The sequence below is a fragment of the Nerophis lumbriciformis genome, linkage group LG06 (genome assembly GCF_033978685.3).
Source record: "Nerophis lumbriciformis linkage group LG06, RoL_Nlum_v2.1, whole genome shotgun sequence".
In the NCBI taxonomy this organism is placed as follows: Eukaryota; Metazoa; Chordata; class Actinopteri; order Syngnathiformes; family Syngnathidae; genus Nerophis; species Nerophis lumbriciformis.
In genome coordinates this window covers 23,153,857-23,175,597 of record NC_084553.2, presented here as the reverse complement: position 1 = coordinate 23,175,597, position 21,741 = coordinate 23,153,857, and the positions used below count along the sequence as shown (strand labels likewise).

The following is a 21,741-nucleotide window of genomic DNA, read 5'->3' as shown; positions in this document are numbered from 1 at the left end:
GGATTTTTAGAAATGTTGGCCAACTGAAAAGTATGGAAATGAAAAATATGAGCATGTACAATACTCAATACTTGGTTGGAGCTCCTTTTGCCTCAATTACTGCGTTAATGCGGCATGGCATGGAGTCGATGAGTTTCTGGCACTGCTCAGGTGTTATGAGAGCCCAGGTTGCTCTGATAGTGGCCTTCAACTCTTCTGCGTTTTTGGGTCTGGCATTCTGCATCTTCCTTTTCACAATACCCCACAGATTTTCTATGGGGCTAAGGTCAGGGGAGTTGGCGGGCCAATTTAGAACAGAAATACCATGGTCCGTAAACCAGGCACGGGTAGATTTTGCGCTGTGTGCAGGCGCCAAGTCCTGTTGGAACTTGAAATCTCCATCTCCATAGAGCAGGTCAGCAGCAGGAAGCATGAAGTGCTCTAAAACTTGCTGGTAGACGGCTGCGTTGACCCTGGATCTCAGGAAACAGAGTGGACCGACACCAGCAGACGACATGGCACCCCAAACCATCACTGATGGTGGAAACTTTACACTAGACTTCAGGCAACGTGGATCCTGTGCCTCTCCTGTCTTCCTCCAGACTCTGGGACCTCGATTTCCAAAGGAAATGCAAGCCAAACCAGCCATGTCATCTGCTGGTGTCGGTCCACTCTTCCGTGTTTGACAATGATTGGAATTGATTCTTACGCCGAGGCATGCAGTGTGCATGAATACACCTATTTCTTTTTATGTGAGTCTTTCATCATTTAGCTGTGCTTTTACTTTATGATTGTGTCACATATAACACAATATGTCGGGGTAATGGTAAAGTAACGAGTAACTACAATTAATTACTTTTTAAAAGTTATTTTCAGAACACTGCATATACACTATATTGCCAAAAGTATTTGGCAATAACCATTCTGGGTATCACTCCATCTTATCTGTCTTGTCTTTTAACAAAGAAACAAGGAAGTCACAATCTTCGTTCAATGAATGTTCTGCAATTTGTCGTCCCCAAAGTAAGAACTGAACTGGGCAAGAAAGCATTTAGGTTTTCAGCACCGAAGGCTTGGAATAACCTACAATCGAACATTAAACTTCAAACCCTAGTTACGTTGAATGAGTTTAAAGCTTCTGTGAAAAGATTACAGTCTACCTTGTCTGTATGCACATGTGTCATGTGAGCAAGTTTTAATGTTGTAAATGTGATGTTTTATGTATTTGTTTATTGTTTTTAATGTAACCTTGCTGCTGCCCTCTTGGCCAGGTCTCCCTTGGAAAAGAGATCTTTGATCTAAATGGGATTTTACCTGGTTAAATAAAGGCTAATAAATAATAAAAAAAAAAATTTGGCCACCAATCCAAATGATGAGAATCAGGTGTCCTAATCACTTGGCCCGGCCACAGGTGTATAAAATCAAGCACTTAGGCATGGAGACTGTTTCTACAAACATTTGTGAAAGAATGGGTCGCTCTCAGGAGCTCAGTGATTTCCAGCGTGGAACTGTCATACGATGCCACCTGTGCAACAAATCCAGTCGTGAAATGTCCTCGCTCCTAAATATTCCAAAGTCAACTGTTGGCTTTATTATAAGTAAATGGAAGAGTTTGGGAACAACAGCAACAAAGTGGTAGGCCACGTAAACTGACAGAGAGGGGCCAGTGGATGCTGAAGTGCTCAGTGCAAAGAGGTCGCCGACTTTCTGCACAGTCAGTTGCTACAGAGCTCCAAATTTCATGTGACCTTCCAATTAGCCCACGTACAGTACGCAGAGAGCTTCATGGAATGGGTTTCCATGGCCGATCAGCTGCATCTAAGCCATACATCACCAAGTCCAATGCAAAGCATCGGATGCAGTGGCGTAAAGCACGTCGCCACTGGACTCTAGAGCAGTGGAGACGCCTTCTCTGGAGTGATGAATCACGCTTTCCCATCTGGCAATCTGAGGAGGAGTCTGGGTTTGGAGGTTGCCAGGAGTACGGTACATTTCAGACTGCATTGTGCCAAGTGTGAAATTTGGTGGAGGAGGAATTATGGTGTGGGGTTGTTTTTCAGGAGTTGGACTTGGCCCCTTAGTTCCAGTGAAAGGAACTTTGAATGATCCAGGATACCGAAACATTTTGGACAATTCCATGCTCCCAACCTTATGGGAACAGTTTGGAGCGGGCCCCTTCATATGTGAGTCAAGGCAGGTGGCCAAATATAGTGTATATTATCTAAACATTGGTATTGTAATGGTTCACAAAGCTAACGCATAAAGACTAAATATATTATCTAACGTTTGGTATAGTAGTGGTTCACAAAACTAAAACATAAAAACTACTATTTCTAACTGTGGGTATTGTAGTGGTTCATGTAGTTGACTCATTGAATTCATACTGATGTTGCCTTTGTAGTATAATGGATCACACAGGTGACCAATGAATTCTATAATTATTAATCCTTTTTTATCTAAATGCTATGTTATTGCCTTTTAAGTGGTTACGTAAAAAAATCAAACATTTTAATTTTTTGGATTATTTTGAGTGAAAAATGTGTTTGTCTGTCAGTTAGTTAGTTAGTAACATAACTGTAAACGTTATGGGCTCATTTAGATTAAACTTCCAGGAAATGTCAACAATGGGATAAGAAACAAGTGATTCAATTCTGGGTGTAATCTGGATCATTTCTACAGCGTTACCTTATGTTTACAGGGCACAACTTCTTTGTGTGTGTATAGTAGCGCCCCCCCCCCCCGCACTCCCTTTCACCCTCAGAGACAAAGAGAGTGGAAGACTGACAAGCGGATTCACTCAGTTTATTTCATTCCGCTATAGAACAAACGCGCTTAAGTGGTGATATAAATACAAGAGTAACCTGAGTTTTTGGTTTTCATTGATGTGAACTTTTTAAATGGCTTTTTCTTTTGCTCCTCTTATTTTCCAGCATTTTTTTTTCCAATTAAGCATTGAGGATCTCTCTTGGTTGGACTATTGTCTTTTCCCTGCTGTGCTTTGACCTGATAAAGACATTGTTCTTTGAACACAAATATTTCCTGTCTTGCAACCTGGTTTCCTGCTACACATCCTGACACTTAATAAAGTGGCGCACTCCTGAAAAAAACCTTCAGATGAATTTTGCACTGGTGGATTGCCAGCAGGCTTTTGTGACATGTTTCGTTTGTGGCCCCAAGTCGGTCTTTAACAATTACGTTAGGGTTTCATTTTCTGAGTTGCTAATCAAATTGAACCCTCCGAACCTCAAAATGTCACTAGCTAAAAAAACAATCAGTACACATCTAAATTGACTTAACGTAATGCGAACACTAAATAAATACAAACCCCGTTTCCATATGAGTTGGGGAATTGTGTTAGATGTAAATATAAACGGAATACAATGATTTTCAAATCCTTTTCAACCCATATTCAATTGAATGCACTACAAAGACAAGATATTTAATGTTCAAACTCATAAACTTTAATTTTATTTTTTGCAAATAATAATTAACTTAGAATTTCATAGCTGCAACACGTGCCAAAGTAGTTGTGAAAGGGCATGTTCACCACTGTGTTACATGGCCTTTCCTTTTAACAACACTCAGTAAATGTTTGGGAACTGAGGAGACACATTTTTTAAGCTTCTCAGGTGGAATTCTTTCCCATTCTTGCTTGATGTACAGCTTAAGTTGTTCAACAGTCCGGGGGTCTCCGTTGTGGTATTTTAGGCTTCATAATGCGCCACACATTTTCAATGGGAGACAGGTCTGGACTACAGGCAGGCCAGTCTAGTACCCGCACTCTTTTACTATGAAGCCACGTTGATGTAACACGTGGCTTGGCATTGTCTTGCTGAAATAAGCAGGGGCTTCCATGGTAACGTTGCTTGGATGGCAACATATGTTGCTCCAAAACCTGTATGTACCTTTCAGCATTAATGGCGCCTTCACAGATGTGTAAGTTACACATGTCTTGGGCACTAATACACCCCCATACCATCACAGATGCTGGCTTTTCAACTTTGCGCCTATAACAATCCCGATGGTTCTTTTCGTCTTTGGTTCGGAGGACACGACGTCCACAGTTTCCAAAAACAATTTGAAATGTGGACTTGTCAGACCACAGAACACTTTTCCACTTTGTATCAGTCCATCTTAGATGAGCTCAGGCCCAGCGAAGCCGACGGCGTTTCTGGGTGTTGTTGATAAACGGTTTTCGCCTTGCATAGGAGAGTTTTAACTTGCACTTACAGATGTAGCGACCAACTGTAGTTACTGACAGTGGGTTTCTGAAGTGTTCCTGAGCCCATGTGGTGATATCCTTTACACACTGATGTCGCTTGTTGATGCAGTACAGCCTGAGGGATCGAAGGTCACAGGCTTAGCTGCTTACGTGCAGTGATTTCTCCAGATTCTCTGAACCCTTTGATGATATTACAGACCGTAGATGGTGAAATCCCTAAATTCCTTGCAATAGCTGGCTGAGAAAGGGTTTTCTTAAACTGTTCAACAAGTTGCTCACGCATTTGTTGACAAAGTGGTGACCCTTGCCCCATCCTTGTTTGTGAATGACTGAGGATTTCATGGGATCTACTTTATACCCAATCATGGCACCCACCTGTTCCCAATTAGCCTGCACACCTGTGGGATGTTCCAAATAAGTGTTTGATGAGCATTCCTCAACTTTATCAGTATTTATTGCCACCTTTCCCAACTTCTTTGTCACGTGTTGCTGGCATCAAATTCTAAAGTTAATGATTATTTGCAAAAAAAAAAAGTTTATCAGTTTGAACATCAAATATGTTGTCTTTGTAGCATATTCAACTGAATATGGTTTGGAAATGATTTGCAAATCATTGTATTCCATTTATATTTACATCTAACACAATTTCCCAATTCATATGGAAACGGGGTTTGTACATAAATACGACAAAAAATAGAACATTTGATAGAAAAGTGAATTCAAACTCAAACAGATTGTTCATCAGACATTTAAGACCAAGCCCTAAAAAGTCTCAATCAGTGGTTCTCAAACTTTTTTCACCAAGTACCACCTCAGAAAAAACCTGGCTAGCCAAGTACCAGCATAATGACCAACATTATAATAAAGTAGCGTAGTAGGCCTAAGAATGCATTAAAAACAAGGCAGAGGTTTTATTTAACAATTTATTTAATATTTTGGACACTGTAACTTTACCCACAATGCACAAACATCTACAATAAAACTCCATATACAGTACATATTTACAGACTTCTTTGGCGTACCAGTACCGCAGTTTGAGAATCACTGGTCTAAATATTTGCTAAAATCTGTCTTTGTTTGCCAGGCGTTCACGCTGTCACGATCTCCTGATGGATGATTCTAGTCCAACCGCACAACCGAGGCCTCTTGCAACACGTCATTGCTGCAATGGTCGAACGCAGTAAGACACAGTTTCTTAAAAGGTCCTGACGGTTATCGGACATAAGAAGCCAAATGGCAGACCAAAGAAACATTTTGAGCGATTGCGCATTGCAAGAGTTTTGATGCTATTACAAAACTCACATTTCACAGAAGTTATGAGCTACAACTTACAGAACAGTGCTCTTAGAATGAAACAATAAGTGTATTTTAGAGGCCATGAAGCCACACAAACTAATGATGACTCACTGCTAGGGATGGTATCTTTAACATTTGAATCCATACTGTACGGTACCAATTTTCAGTACTTTTGTGTGTGTTCATACATTTACATAAAAAAAAAAAAAAAAATCTCTATTTTTAAAATTTTACATTTAACAGTGAGTTTATTATGATAACTGTGATGTTATATTTTGCTTTCTTACATTGCCGAGTTTCATTTGCAAGTATTATTTCGTAAACTTTGCACGCAGTTACAATTCCAAGACATTAGATGGCGGTAGTGTATAGGCTACTTTGTGCTGCCTTAGTCAGGAAGTAGTCTGTGTTATTAGATTGAATGTGCCAGTCTGTTTTTTTGTCGAGTCCTACAAAGTGTTTATACTGTAAGTATTGCAATTATTACACAGCAGCTTTTTGATTGTAATGTCTCTTAGTTGTAGTTGCGATTACCAAATTTGAAGGTATTGAAATCACTAATGCTAATCAATAGCATGTATATGGCATATCCAATGTATATTAGCATCAAGCTAGTGCATATTTAAAAAGTAGAGTCTTAATGTAATTTCGAGCGTAGCTTTGTTGGCTTGGAAAATTACCGAAAGACAGTCCAGCTGTGTCCGCTCTCAGTATTTAAGTGTTTGTTTCCCTGCCAAATGCTTGAGCCGGTGCTTGGGCAACAAAGGTATCGAAATATGGTACCGTTTGATTTTACGTGAATCAGTACCTGATAGTACCAGCGGAATTCGGTTAGTACCTATAAAAGTACTGAATTTGGTAACAATCACTACTCACTGCTAACAAGGCATCAGCACAATGATGCGTTTTACACAGGTGGAGCACATTAGTCACACAGAAAATCAGGATACAAAGAAACTGAAATCTAAATAATCATTTTTGTTCTATTAGAAGAAAATTTGAGCAAACGAATTACCTCAGTAATAGTACATGTTAAATCCAAACACAATTTTTCTAACCTCTATTAGTTTTTTAAGTTGCATTTTTGAAATAACTATATTTTTTTACCTAAATCAGGGGTCCCCAAACTACGGCCCGCCAGCGTCCAAAATCCGGCGCGCGGGAAGTCCCAAGTTAAAAAAAAAACAAAAACAAAAAAAAACCTTTTTAATCATTATTTTTTTAAATCTGTCCTTTCTAATCCATTTTCTACCGCTTGTTAGTCTCGGTGCCTCCGAGGCGCTCAGGCAAATCATATTGTCTAAAAATGCATTTTCCCATCGATAACGTGACATCATCACGCTCGGAATATATATATTTTTTGTTTATTTATTTTTCTTTTTACCAATGATTGTCACACACACTAGGTGTGGTGAGACGATGAGTGCCAAGCAGGGAGGTAATGGGTAATTATATATATATATATATATATATATATATATATATATATATACACACACACATACACACACTCCGGCCCCCGGCCACATTTTTTTAACCCAATGCGGCCCCCGAGTCAAAAAGTTTGGGGACCCCTGCCCTATACATTACAGTCCTGTATGCATATCCTTGTGGACAGTGCAATGTGTGTTTGATCACTGGATTTTGATGAGGAAGAACAAAGACAGTCAACATTTCATTGATGATAAATAATTCATTAATACATTATATGGATATTATCGAACATTCATATTTACTGTGTGCAGACATTTCTGCAGGTGGATTGATGCTCTCGTGGTGTGCAACTACCAACTACCAAGCAGACAAAAAACCCAACAGTGCAGCAGAAGCGTTTCCGCACACTAAGTGTCAAAGCATCCTAGTTTGTGCAGAAAGTATTCTGTTGGACTGATGAGTGGAAAGTTGGCAGGCACCTTTTTATTTGGTGAGACGCTTCACCAACTCCAGTTCCTCCACTGGCTTCCACTGCTGATTGATGGTGAAAAGCTGTAAAGGGTTCAAAAATAAAAATACATTTAGGCTGCAGAAGCACTTATGCGGCCACAGAAGTAGCAGCTCATTGGTGTGCAGCGCCACACACATCAATATCCATTTGGTACGTTTCTTCTACAGTGACTCAGCAGCTGTCTGGAAAATTCTGCCCTTGTCTCAGCATTATTTGTTTCACCTTTTGGGGCTTGGTTGGATCCACTCTCTCCCATGGTTCTGGATTGGAGGTCTTATTTAAACTGAAAACAATAAAAATGCTGCATCACTGAAATCATTCATAGTCAAAGATATGGTTCAACAAAATAACAAGTGGCACTTACATGACGTCAGATTTGGTGAGAAGAAAGTAGATTGAAGCCGTAGTGGCTCCTGTTGCAGCAAAAGCCATGAAACCGATCAGTGGGATCAGCTGAATTCAAGTGCACCAAATAGAATAGAATTTTAGATTAAGTTGAACACAAAATCATCATAAAAATCAGACACACCTCTTTTTTCTTTCTTAACATTTGAAAAAATCCCCTCATATCTTTAAACTCCTTAGGTACCTGAAGAGAAACATGCTATAATTGCACTTTATGTGGAGTAAAGAAAATGTCACCTGTGTGAGGCAGCGCTCACCTTTTGTCACAGAGTAGGTCTTGTCTGGTCTGTCAGTGGAGCTTCTCTTCCGCCTGTTCTGGGCTCATGTAGGTTGGAGGAGAGCGAGAACGAGGTGAACGGCACGTACACACACTCTGCTTCCTGTACGGATATTCACCTCTGGAGGATTTGTCAAACTGATCGAGTAATGCTGCTGCTTAATAGGTGCACAGCGCCCCCCTGCAGCCCATAGATGGAAGTGAAAGAGAAAATACAAGCCACTAAAGCGCAGGTTGTATATTTTTTAATAAAAATAAATGTTGGTGTAAGTGTACATTTTTTAATAAGGTTATCTGGCAGCTGTTTGATATGTTTGGATTTGCTGGGCCGTGAGAGAAGGTCTCATTTTCTTGAGGGACTTCAGGAAGTGTGTGTGCTTGATGGACGAAGCTTCCATGTTTTCTTCGAACAACGCCAGCAGTGCAGACTGGAAAACACAATGTTTTTTTATAAATCTATTATATTGTGTTCAATGAAACGGGAAAGTCGCAAATTTCCAACGTCCGACAAGCAAAAAGGCAATTAACCCTTGAGACCTACACCTGATGGCATTTGGATATGCATGGGTTTGTTGTTGTTGATTTATACACATTGTAAATTGGTATATAAAATAAAAAAGACAATAGTAATTTTAACAATGCTAAATGACACTCAAAAACAGGCCATTGCAAGATATAAATGGGTTACGTAACTTAGGCCACCATTATATTGGTTGATTTAGCATTTTTATGATATCCACATACACAGTGGAAACAATTAGTATTTGATTTGATATTTTGTAAGATGACCCCCTAACTAAAAAAATAGACTTTTTGTGGTATCTTACTGTAACTGGGAAAAAAAACTATATATATATATATATATACACACACACACACACACACACACACGCACAAAAAAAAAAAAATATATATATACACACATTTATAAATGTATACGCATATATATCCATATATACATTTATACACATATCATATATACATTTATACACATATATAAATTTATACACATAAATATACATATATATACACACACACAAATATAAATATATAGACAAACATACTTATATACACATATATAAATATGTACACACATTTACACAGTATACATACATACACACATAAATGTATACACATAAATATACACATATATACACAGTTACACACACATATGTATATATATATATATATATATATACACACACACCGGTATATATATATATATATATATATATATATATATATATATACAAGCACACACCTGTGCGCGCATGTTTATGCACACGCACACACACACATATAAAGGCTATAAAATACTAAGGATTCAATTTGATTCCAATTCTTGGGGTGACGATTCAGTTCAGAAACAATTGTCTATTCAACATGATTCTTGATTTAAAGAGATTCTCGCAATATATTACAGTGGAACCTTGATCTACGAACCCCTCTACTTTCAAACTTTTCGGTTAACGAACCTTTAAATTGCGCCAAATAAGCCCCTGTGTGCGAACTATGTCTCTGTGTACGAATGCAGGGCGAAACATTGTTGGGAAGGAGGGGCCTTCCACTTCATTTGCTGCACAGGAAGAGTCACGTCTCAACACTTCGGCATGTTTGCCTTTTATTTGTTGTTTTGCCTTTTGACAAGTTTCGTCCATTTTGCTAACTCAAAAAGGGTTTGAAAAACTCAACAGACCAGCGTAGAAAGAAGAAGCGAATCGCTGTGGAGTTAAAAAAAAAAAGAGACTATTTGCGAGGAGTACAATGGCGCTCACAAGCATGACCACAGCACAGTAAGTAACGACATCAAGTTTTAATTGTGATGAAAACTGTCTTTTCTGGAAAAGAATGCCTAAGCAAACTTATTTAACAGTGGAGGAAAATAAACTTTCTCTCTTTGTTCCAGAGGAGCCCCTCGTTCTTCCAAAGCACAAACGGCTCCCCCTTCCCCCTGCCACGTTCAATCTACCTCTGTCTGCTTCTTTCTCTTCTGCTCCTTTGCCGTTGTTAATGTGGTTATACGTTTTTATTGTAGAAATATGGTTGTTAAATTTAAGGATTTTGTTTTTGAGAAGGCACCATTGTGACTTCTGTGTGTGTGCGTGTTGGCAAAGCAGAGCATACAGCAGCTTGTTGTGTTTGTTTTGAATGTTTTTGTCACGTCTGGGTCGCATGGTAATGCACGGATCGTTCTCCCAAGATTCAGACGGAACTCCGGACGAAGCGTGCAGGTAAGAATAGGATTTATACCTCATAAATCATATAAAATAAAAAAATACAGGACACAAACAAAGAGACGCGTGCCGATCGCACGGGGAGCAAAGGAACTAGGTAGCATGAAAGCTTAGTATATAAACAGGAATCAAGAATCATACAAGCAATAATTCATCAAATGTAATTGTTGCATTAAGCAAACAAGATAGCCAGCCTGAGTGTGGCGAAAAGCAGGAAATAAGTAGCTCTCTGATTAGTGCCCAGGAGCAGGTGAGCATCCCAAACACTAATCAGAGGCAGGTGAAACTAATCTGCAGTCATGGCAACTAAAACACAAACTCAGCAGTTCTCAAAACAGAACTAAGGAGTCAAACACTAAACAATTTATCACATAGAAAGTTGATCCATCACCCCTTGTTATGTTTGTTAGATATACAGTAGTGTATAGCACTTTATATTGTGTTCAAGTGTACAAACCTTCACTAAAATGGTGACTTTTGTCGAGGTTCCAGTGTATTTGGTATGAAAATTATGAAAAAAGTATTTCAAAACAAGTTACAGTTTACAAAAGCCCCTCTTGGCCACTAACACATACACAAAGCGAGTAAACGCAGAGATGGTCTAAGAAAATATATTTTTAAAAAGTGATTCTTCCAAAAAATAAATCAATTCAAAAAAATACTACTAATAAAAAAAAATTTTTTTTTTTTAAATTGTGACTTGATTAAGCAGCATCATAAATACAAATCACGGGTCGGATGTGAAACTATTTTATTTTAGCTCCCCTACAAATGAATTTGATTTAGGGAAATAAGTAAGCATGCTGGTTCTGACCTCATTGACTGCCTAAGAGCCCATGAAGCACACATGTACACAATGTACATCCTGTCCCTTTAAGAAAGCACTACTAAATTCAATTTACTTGGATAACTATTCCATTTAAATCTCTGCACCGCCATGAGCAAGAGTTGTCAAAGGACCTCAGCAATGACAATATTGTAAACCTACACAAGACTGGAATGGACTCAAACCATCAACAAGAAACTGGGCAAGAATAGGACTATTATTAGAGCAATAGTTTGGAATTACAGAGGAGTTGGGAACACAGTCATCAAAAAGTAACACATTTTGCTTTAATTGAGATCTTGCGGTGCCAGCAACCAAAATCGAGCTATTTGGCATGAAGTTGTCTCATAGTGTTAGGCAGCAGAGAAATGCTGAATATGTCAACATCCCTACTGTCAAACATGGAGGTAGAAACGTTCTGCTTTAGACTTCTTTCTTTGCTGGAATGTGTGAAACTGTAAGAAATGTCTGACCTCTGCTTGCCACAAGTGTTTAGTTTGTTTGCTTGGGGATCAAATACTTATTTCCCTCATTCAAATACAAATGAATACATAATCGTGGTACATTTTTTAAACAAAAAAAGATAACATGAACACCACCGGCTATCTTTTGTTACTATTAGGGATTTAACGGAATATACCGTATATATTTTATAAAGTGTCTATATTTTTCCACATTTACGAATTATATTGTCTGCCCGAAGAATTTGTCTGGTGTTCAGGCTGTACTCACTGATGTCTCGACAACATGGACTGCAAATATTTCATGTACTCGTCCTCCCATCTACACAATTTTGTGAACAATTTTATTTTTGTAATCCTTCATATCCTGCCATTTGAATCTTTTAAATTTACTAAGTCATACTATTATAGTATTTTGTAGTTGTAAAGTATTCATGTACTGTACCCACAGTAAAATGCCGGATGTTAAAACATGTAATTAATATGTACAGTAAAACTTAGTGACAGAAACGTTGTTGAAGATGTGCTTTATGTTACCTCTTTACAAAGACTTTCCAGGTCAGCTCCAGAGTAAAGATCAGTCTTAGCAGCCAGCTCCTCCAAACATACGTCAGGACCCACAGGCATGGACTTTGTGCACACTTTCAGGATGGCGAGACGGGCCTAATCACACAACAACAGACCCAGGTATAAACATGTGTATTGCAGGAAGATCAAAACACCCCAAAATAAAATGGATGAAGGATTGTATATTATAGCAATCCCCAGTTATCATGCACTTTAGCAAAATAAAGACAGAGAGCAAATCTTATCAGACGCTTGAAGAAAATAAGATCTTTTTTTATTTTTTTAAATAACAAAAAAATGTATAACTTATCCCTCCTGACCGTGTTACACATGGAGGCCTTTGGACTCTTAAGACCAAAGCTGCAAAACTGCATTTTTATTGTATTTATTCCAAATCAATTACATTTTCAACACTTGTAGATTTTAGCATAAGGAAAGTGTTACAACTTTTTTTTTTTTTTTTATATTATTGGACTTGAAATATAGTGTACTCATATCCATCATGGGTTACAGCACATGACAGAACATGTCCTAATAATTCTGGGTAAACATTTTTTATTTCGCACTGACTGATGTTAATCAAATTTCACATGAGTACTGATAAATAAACAGGTAATAATTCTATATAACGTTATTCCAGTCAAATGTTGTGATCCTTTGGTTTGAACGGGTTGAATTTGAGCTTCACTGTTGCCCACTTGCACACACTATGATTAAAGTCTGCTTATGAATTTCAAACAAAATTTAAAGGGAAAGTTTAACAAACATGATTAACAGATATACAAAGTATTAAAGGGAGAATCCCCAGTCCACCCTCATGCAGACAAACACACAGACAGGTTTTGATGTGTGTAGGGATTGTAACATCCATCCATCCATCCATTTTCTACCGCTTGTCCCTTTTGGGGTGGGATTGTAACATAATAATACAAAATTACACTTCCAATTAATTGTTCTGTCTTTACATCAAGAACGATGAGGTACGGTCTGTACTTACATCTTGAAAATGCCAGGTAACAAGATAGAGCACACTCACTTGCCATTGTTGCAACACATTCATTCGTGGCTTTAAGATGTGACGTTCGTGAACGAGTAGATTTTTTTAAACAGCCATTTTAAGTAAACGTTAGTATCTTATATTAGATGTCCCGATCTGATATTGACATGGTTCCGATATCGGCAAAAAAACAGGTATCGGATGATATCGGCTTGCATCTAAAATCCCTGAACCTTGTGGCTAGATATTTAGAAAGGGGTGGTGAGCTATCACTGGTAGTGGCCCTTTCTCTCTTGGCTCGAGGCAAAGGCCGCCACACTCTCTGCCCTCTCCGTGTCTGCTCTGCTTGCCTTTTCGTCTCGTCTTGTCTTGTTTGACTTTCTTGTTGCTTCTTTTTGCACAGCTCTCCAAAATTTAAATAGATTGAATTGATCAACTTTCCTCTCAACAGAATTAACAAGATCTGCGGTTCGGGGGAACCTGCCTGTCTTGTCGGAACAGTTGTTGCTGGACACACAACAGACTCTTGACAGAAAAGGAGGGTCGCGTGCCTGGCGAACCTTTCAGTTGAGGACGTTGACGATATCTACCTATTCAGAATCATGATAACAGGACATCTGCTGATTAGGGTAAATGTTGCTCTGGTGTATCGACAAATTGGAAGATACTGGCAGCCGTTCAAGGTCAAAGCTGTCACAAATGATTGGAGGATGCGGGCAGAACGCTGGACACTCAAAACTTTAGTGATTTTGGATAAATCGCAAAATGAATAACATTGGAGATGCCGTTTGCCCTGCAGGATGAATTTGAGGACACAGAAATAAACAATTAGAGTCAAAGTTTAAATTTGTTTTGTTCGCTCACACACAAACATTCTAATATTGATCGTTTTCCCTGGCTGAGACGTAGCAAGTTCGTTCTTTCAAGATTCTCCTTGAGGTGAGTGCAGCGTAGACGCAACAACCTTCTTCCCTGTCAACAACACCCGGAGAGATGAACTCTGTTCCTGCAGAGGAATTTCAGGCCTACAGACATAACACACATATGGATAATGGATGCATATGCACACCCCACGCCTTTGCCACAGTTTAACTCCTTAAGGTGCAATGGACGCCTGGAGCAGCGCCAAAAGGGCAGCAGCTCTGCCTCCGGAAGTACCTCCCCTGCTCTTACTGTCACAAGTCTCGTGGTGTATGTGTGCTTATCGTGGCTCTCAAGTTCTTTTTCCCGCGCCCAGCCCAAGCTCGCATAGTAGCCCAGTCTAGGAGCATTTTCTTTTTACTCATCACCCCACGCCCAGCATTCTCCTTTTCCCCACCTATCACGGGGCGCCGTAAGTGGCGACCCATCAGCGTTCATGTTCTGTCTCGCTGTACAATGAATGTATTCTCTTGAACGGGTGTGGGCTGAAAATGAAATTTCATTGTACTTGTGCAAAGACAATAAAGTTCTTTCCTTTCCAAAAAGTTTGCTAAATACCGTGAGAAGTAATAAATATGGGAAGAAAAATAACATTTTGGATGCACTGCAGATTAATGTAAAATCTTATCTCCTTCTATTTACACACATTATTGTACTGATTTTGTCAAGTTACACTTTTAATGAAGCCAAATAGCTAACCTGCTGGTCTGGTGGTGGTACGTAGATAATTTGGTCCAGTCTGCCAGGCCTCAGTAGAGCACTGTCCAAACAGTCTGGTCTGTTTGTGGCTGCTACAACCATCACATCTTTGTTACACACCTCCTGGCAGACCAACTGTCAAAGAGCAGACATATTTAATTGTGTCAAATGATCAGACATCCATAAAAACACATATTTGCAGAATGCCCAACCTGCTTATGAGTGGGGTTTCCCATTTCTCCGTCTACTTGGAGGATCTTCTGCTGTCCTCTCCTTTCCAGCGTCTTCAGACCGACACCATCCATCTCATTGAGAAGCACAGATAAGAGTCGAGTCTGAACGCCATTAGGTGCCTCACTGCAGGACCGCGAGCCAATCAGAGAGTCAATCTCGTCGAGGAACAGGATGCAAGGAGCGCAGGCCCGTGCCTGGCGAAACAACTGCACGTGTTGCACATATGTACACGTAAGTTTGCAGAAAACACAGAAATAGAGCAACCAATCTCAGTCGAGCACCTGTGACAAAGCCTTCTCTGAGTCTCCCACATAGGGAGAGTAGAGGTCAGCACCACTGACAGACAAGAAGGTGCAGTGGGAGCCGGAGGCTGTTGCTCGGACCAACGACGTCTTAGAACATCCTGGAGGGCCGTATAGAAGAACACCACGAGGGCTACACAGACCTAGACGAGTAAAAGCCTCGGGGTACATCATCGGCCACTCAATACTCTGCAATGACCACACACAGAGGAGGAGCACATTAGAGAAGACATCAAACAGCATTAACAGGACAATTAGTGAACGGTCCTACTGATTCTGCATTAAGGTGAATTTATTTTGGTGTGATATTAATACTGTAGTAATTGGTGTGACACACGTAGTAAACTGTTAAGATTTTAACCCCCGTACCTCGAGCTGCCATAGTTCTGCAGGACCACGAGACGGTCCTTGGGCTAAGAAAGGTTGGGGACCACTGAGCTATTAGATGTCCAGATGTATCGAGTAGCCTCCGGTTGTCTAAAGTCGGGAGAAGTGCTGCTGCAATAGAGCGCACATGAGAGCGTGGGTGTGTGGGTGTCATTGGAAAGGTTTTTTTAATAATGCACTTGTATTAGAAGTGCAAGTTTAATGTTGATGTTGTGCCTTTCTTTGAAAAAAAGAATAAAGATTATGGCAAAAATAATTTTATTTATCTATTTCAACTATTTTACCAAAATAGGCATTGAGGATATAAAGTTGGTTTCATTTGATTACATAATTAATTGATAGATTACTTGATTACTAAAAGAATGGATAGCTGTAGCCCTACACCAGTCCTTAGATTTAGTTGAACAGCCCTGCCCTGGGCTACATAAACTCACTGGCAAAGATATAAGTAACACCCGCAACTACACCTGACATCCATTACAAGAGTAATTAACCAAACTATTAGAAACGGCTGTTAATATGACAATGGCAATTCTACACCACTACAAACACAATAATAAATATTGGTACTGATATTGTTATTTCTAGGGCTGTCAAAATTAATGTATTAACTCATGCAATTTATCACAAACAATTATCGCATTAATCGTGTATATAAGCATAGATTAATCACAAAATTTATTTTGAGAGCACATGTTCCTTTACCTTTACCATGGATGGTTACCTAAAAGGAGAAATTCACTTTTTGGGAATTTTGTCTATCATTTACAATCCTTATGTGAGACAAGAACACATATGTGTTTCTCTTTTAATGCATTCTAACTCAAAAAAATAAACACAAGCAAGAGTCGGCTAACAATGGAGGTATTGGGATGTAATCTATTCCACCTACAAAGAGCTTAAAAATCACCCAAAACCTTCATCAACGTATTACATGCTGTAAGTATATATGTAATATAGCAACAGGCACAACATTTACACATTTGGGTCATCACGGCGGCACATTGATTTTACGGAACGCATCACAACATTCTTTATTTTCTTCACCAACAACAACTACTACTACCGGTAATCATGGCAGATTTCATGAGAGACAACAACTACTTTTGGACAAACGATGATCAAGAACCTTATAGTTTTGAGTTTGAATATAAGGAGGATGAGCTACAAAGTTTTAGAAGCTGAGTGATGAGCAGATCCAGCAAGTAGCACTATTCCCTCCATCCATTTTCTACCGCTTGTCCCTTTCGGGGTCAAATAGCACTATTGCTTAATGCTAAACAAGAAATATAAATTATGAACATAATAAAACAATCACTTACAATGGCTGCTCTCACTGGGATGCCGACTGATGGGTTGTGTAAAGCTTTTAGGAATTAGTCCTAATGCTTACGCTGGTAAAAAAAAAAAAAAGAAAGGTGGACGCAAACAAGCGTCTTTTCAAGTCTTTCTTACGATCTCCGGGTCTAAATTAAATGTCAAAGTTGACCAACTTCTTGATTTATGACCACAACCTTCAACTATATCAGAGGCATGATTCATAATTTAGAATTAACTTTTACCAACTCAGAGGCGATGCAGCAGCTCACCAGCTCAGTATGTCAATAGGTGCAAAAGCTAGTTAACCCTCTGTGATCACGGCACTGCTAAAAGTAGTTCCTCTGTGTTAGCGCTTATAATAACAATATCTATGATACTTGGCTAACGTGCAGGTCCCGACATGTAAATGGAGTATTGTTGGCGTTTTTTGGATATTAAATAGAGGACTTCCATTAGCTCCATTGTTAGCCACCTCATATTTGGCATATTTTACAAATTAGAATGCATAAAAAAGAAAGATATGTGTTCTTGTCTTACATATGGATTGTGAATGACAGCCAAAATTCCCCTTTAAAGGCGAGTTTTTTTTTACTGTCAGTAATCAGGTCAATAAAAGATGAGTGAGCAGACTGACTGGTGTGCTATGTGACAAATTTCATTTCAAAATAGACCCTGACAGGACTTTAGACAAAACTGTTACCAAGTTTTGAGGAAAAAAATGACGAGCATTCAAGTAAAACATTTAAAAAATGTTCCTGTATGAATTTCTGACAATAAAATTGCTTGGTGTCAAAGTATTGGAGTTTTTTGTTTTTAAGTTAATTTAAATTATGCAATCAAGCAATTGTGAAATGAAGTGAATTACATTTATATAGCGCTTTTTCTCAAGTGACTCAAAGCGCTTTACATTGTGAAACCCAATATCTAAGTTACATTTAAACCAGTGTGGGTGGCACTGGGAGCAGGTGGGTAAAGTGTCTTGCCCAAGGACACAACGGCAGTGACTAGGATGGCGGAAGCGGGGATCGAACCTGCAACCCTCAAGTTGCTGGCACGGCCGCTCTACCAACCGAGCTATACCAATCACCAAAAGTGGATTACCTGAAATAGTCTGATTTAAAAAATAACAGTTTGACAGCAATAGTCACAGTCACACCATCTTCCATTCATCCATTTTCTACCGCTTTTCCCTTTCGGGGTCGCATGGGGGTGCTGGAGCCTATCCCAGCTGCATTCGGGCGAAAGGCGGGGTACACCCTGGACAAGTCGCTACCTCATCACAGGTCACATCATCTTACTTATTTCAAATATTTTTTTACATAATTTACCTGTCTTAGTTTTAGTTTGATCTCCTCAAGGCCTCCGATTTGGTCCCAAGTTACTGGAGAGATGTCTGTCCTCCCCAGGCTGCTACGCAGGCAGGAGGGCTGCACCAACTTCAGAGCCTCCAGGAAATGCTTCATACCCACAACCTGCTCTCCCGAACCCTACTTACAATAAACCAACTTCAGGTTGATGACATTTAATACAGATATAAAACAATGTTCCCCTTATGATGCATCATCTTTGTTTCATTACAGCGTTGGTATACCTTTGCATTTTCCCGTATAGCGTGCATGGCGGCCTCTCTGCAGAGGGCGCTGAGGTCCGACCCGACATAACCTGTGGTCCTCTTTGCCAGTTCTGCTATCTCCACACTGTGACAAACTGGCATCTTTTCACAAAGAACAGACAAGATAGCAGCTCTCTGCTGCAAGGTGGGAACCCCGATGACAACCTACAGAAAAGGCACAATTTCAAAAATGCACAACATTAATCAACGTTTTGGCATTTGTATACCTCTCTGTCAAATCTTCCAGGCCTGCGCAGTGCTGGGTCTAAGCTGTCCGGTCGGTTGGTGGCACCGACAACCAGGAATCGATCTGACTGGTCCACCCCATCCATTAGTGTGAGGAGCTGAGCCACCAGGCGGTTCTCTGGTGCTGACGACCCAGTCCTTCTCGGACACAGAGAGTCCAACTCGTCTAAGAACAGCACGCACGGACCCTCCTCTGCTGCGGCGCGAGCCTGCACAAACATGGCTCGCAACCTCTCCTCGCTCTCACCTGGTCGGGACCCCACCACCTAGAGCAGACAATCATAATTTTTGAAAGTTCATACATAAAGAGAAGCAATTAAATTATTGACAGTCATTAATATTGTTTTGTTTTACCTCTGGCCCTCTTACCACGACCAGGCTTGCTCCCACTTCTCCCACCACTTTGCGCACCAGCTGGGTCTTCCCAACACCTGGAGGCCCAACCAGCAGCAAGCCTCTTGGACATGACACACCCAGAAAACCAAGAGTGCCTGGATAGAGCAATGGCAGCTGCAGCATCTCCATCAGCAACGCACTCACCTAAGCAAAATTAAAAACTCACTGTATGTGCAATACGGTGGAAAACATCAGGTAATTAGAGAGGCATTGTTGTAGACGACCGCAATGTATCCCGCCAAATCCCGTCTGGATTTTTGTTTTCCATTGTAACACAACATACATTTTCTAGTTTACAAAAAAAACATGTATTGATTGGTCCCTGTTGAGATCTTAAGTACACCTGTGTTCAGCAAATTAAGCGGCATGTTTTTTTTTCCCGTTTTTAAGATTCGGTGTGTTTGCCTGCGTTTATAAACACATTGCAATGGGACTGTCAGTGTAGTTTGTCATTAAAATTCCTCAGTTACTTTGCTTGTACTGTACAAACACAGGTGACCCTGGCTTCCACCTGTTCGACCTGCTACCATCGGGCAGGCGTTACAGGTGCATCAGAGCCAGAACAAACAGGCTCAGAGACAGCTTCTTTCTCAGAGCTGTCACCATCTTGAACTCTAACTTATAATAATAATTCACCCCTATACAATATCCTACCCTAATACCCTACTGTGCAATATTACCCTTCGAGTGCAATGCGTCCGACACTGATTGTTATTTATTACTACGGTACTCTTGTCTTGTTCTGTATATTGTACAGTATTTTGTATTTCTATAGTGTTTTGTATATTGTACAGGATTGCTTATTATTTTGTATTGGATAGTAGTTTGTTTAGTTCAATTGTTAGTTTTTTTCTTTTCTTTATTGCCTGTTGTGTAATTTATTTTATTTTATTATTTATTTATTTTTACCCCATATTTGTTCCCACTACCGCACCTTAAGTTGGAGTTCTTAATCTCGTTATATGCAAATACGATGACAATAAAGTCCATTCTATTTAATTATATTCTTTATCATGCATCTGTTCATCAAGACAGTAATACATCAGGCATGCATTAGCTTTAGAATCAGTGCATTTATTATGCATATATATTTCCAGTGTGTAAACACAAACCTCCTCCAGTCCCCCCAGAGACACTGTGTCCTGGTCCTGAAGTCGCGTTGTGAAGTGCCTGACAGTCTGGATGTCAGCAATCTCCATACCAGTTTTGGAGGTAACAAGTCCAGCTGTGTTAGTATCCGGATAGATGCTTTCAATGACAACATATTTAATGTCTGTGTCAAAATCCTCAAGGTTTACAACGTGATTCCTATGCACCAAGGCTCCCTTCAGCATCTCTTTTACAAGCTCATGAACAAGTCGAGGAGGTGTATTTCTTCTAAACTCAACAGACTGCACGACCACGCTTAATTTCATGCCTTTCAGTTTGGGACAGGGTACGTGTGTCAGCTGCTGCTGGGGGTCCAGGGTTAGCCGTGAAGGTGGATGACGGATCAGACCTGGAGAACAGCACTTCATGTCCACCTGCAGGAAGCCCTCGGCAAGGTCAGGGCGAGGCCAGGCGGCACACAGACAGCTTCCCCCAGGGAAAGACACCAGCAGCGGGGAGCCCAGACTCAAGCCCAGGGCTGACAGCAAGCCTGGACCGAGTCTGCATCTCTGCGAGCCTCGATCCGATGCATCTACTGCCAACAATTTCAGAGACATATTTCGCTTCTAACGTTCGAGAGAAGCATGTAAACGTTGCTACCATCCAGGGATGTAAACAGTTACTGAGGTGGTAAACTATAGGCTTCGCTATGCTACAAGGAAATGTCTATAGCTACGACTGAAATGCCGTCAGCGAGTTACAGTCAACAGACTGTCTATATTAAAAGCTACTATTTTGCTTCATACGAATGAATAATGCATTATTTTAATGCAAGATAGACGATGTATTACCTCACTACAAGGTAGCATGTTAGCAACCGGACAGCTCATGTTTACAACGTCCATGCGGCGCTACAACTCAGTGGCCGACCAAAACATTTCCGGAGTTCGAGAAATTGGTCCTTTTGCTTCCGGTTTGCATATTTAACAACCAATGATGACACAGACCTACACATTTAATTAAACACATATTGAAATATAATGAATTATTATAAAAATATTGACTATGTCTGATTATAAAAAAAATATACGTTTATAAACCGTTGGTTTTCTTATTTCCAATTTCTAGATTTGTAAAGATTGTTATTCAAAAATATTTCGGCGATTTTATGTGTAAAGTTAATAACATTTTAGTTCTATGTTTCGTTAAAAAAAATCACTAGAAAATGGATGGATGAGTTCAACTTCAGTCTATGGTTTGGTTTTGGTTGGCCAACGCTTTTCCTTCACGGCTGTCACTTTGGCGGCTCCACGCGTACTTCAAGTG

At 39.8% G+C, this 21,741-nt stretch overlaps 2 protein-coding genes across 3 annotated transcripts; both read right to left on the bottom strand.

Moving 5' to 3' along the window:
- Window positions 1–4,841: 4,841 nt before the first annotated feature.
- Window positions 4,842–8,192, bottom strand: lg06h15orf48 (linkage group 06 C15orf48 homolog). The gene is made up of 6 exons (XM_061963925.1): window positions 8,105–8,192; window positions 7,972–8,031; window positions 7,807–7,895; window positions 7,665–7,725; window positions 7,411–7,483; window positions 4,842–5,363 (listed from the first exon to the last, which is right to left on the bottom strand). The coding sequence occupies exons 2-5, from the start codon at window positions 8,008–8,010 to the stop codon at window positions 7,415–7,417; spliced, it is 258 nt and encodes an 85-aa protein (XP_061819909.1). The 5' UTR covers window positions 8,011–8,031; window positions 8,105–8,192; the 3' UTR covers window positions 4,842–5,363; window positions 7,411–7,414.
- On the bottom strand, window positions 8,183–21,352 carry afg2b (AFG2 AAA ATPase homolog B). Of its 2 annotated transcripts, XM_061963924.1 has the most exons (11): window positions 20,439–21,352; window positions 19,285–19,470; window positions 18,912–19,196; window positions 18,664–18,849; window positions 18,401–18,559; window positions 15,345–15,554; window positions 15,042–15,269; window positions 14,830–14,964; window positions 12,183–12,308; window positions 8,401–8,552; window positions 8,183–8,305 (listed from the first exon to the last, which is right to left on the bottom strand). In XM_061963924.1, the coding sequence occupies exons 1-10, from the start codon at window positions 21,030–21,032 to the stop codon at window positions 8,415–8,417; spliced, it is 2,247 nt and encodes a 748-aa protein (XP_061819908.1). In that variant the 5' UTR covers window positions 21,033–21,352; the 3' UTR covers window positions 8,183–8,305; window positions 8,401–8,414. The 2 variants fall into 2 exon arrangements, with proteins under 2 accessions (XP_061819908.1, XP_061819907.1); XM_061963923.1 differs by having other exon boundaries at window positions 8,255–8,552.
- Window positions 21,353–21,741: the final 389 nt, after the last annotated feature.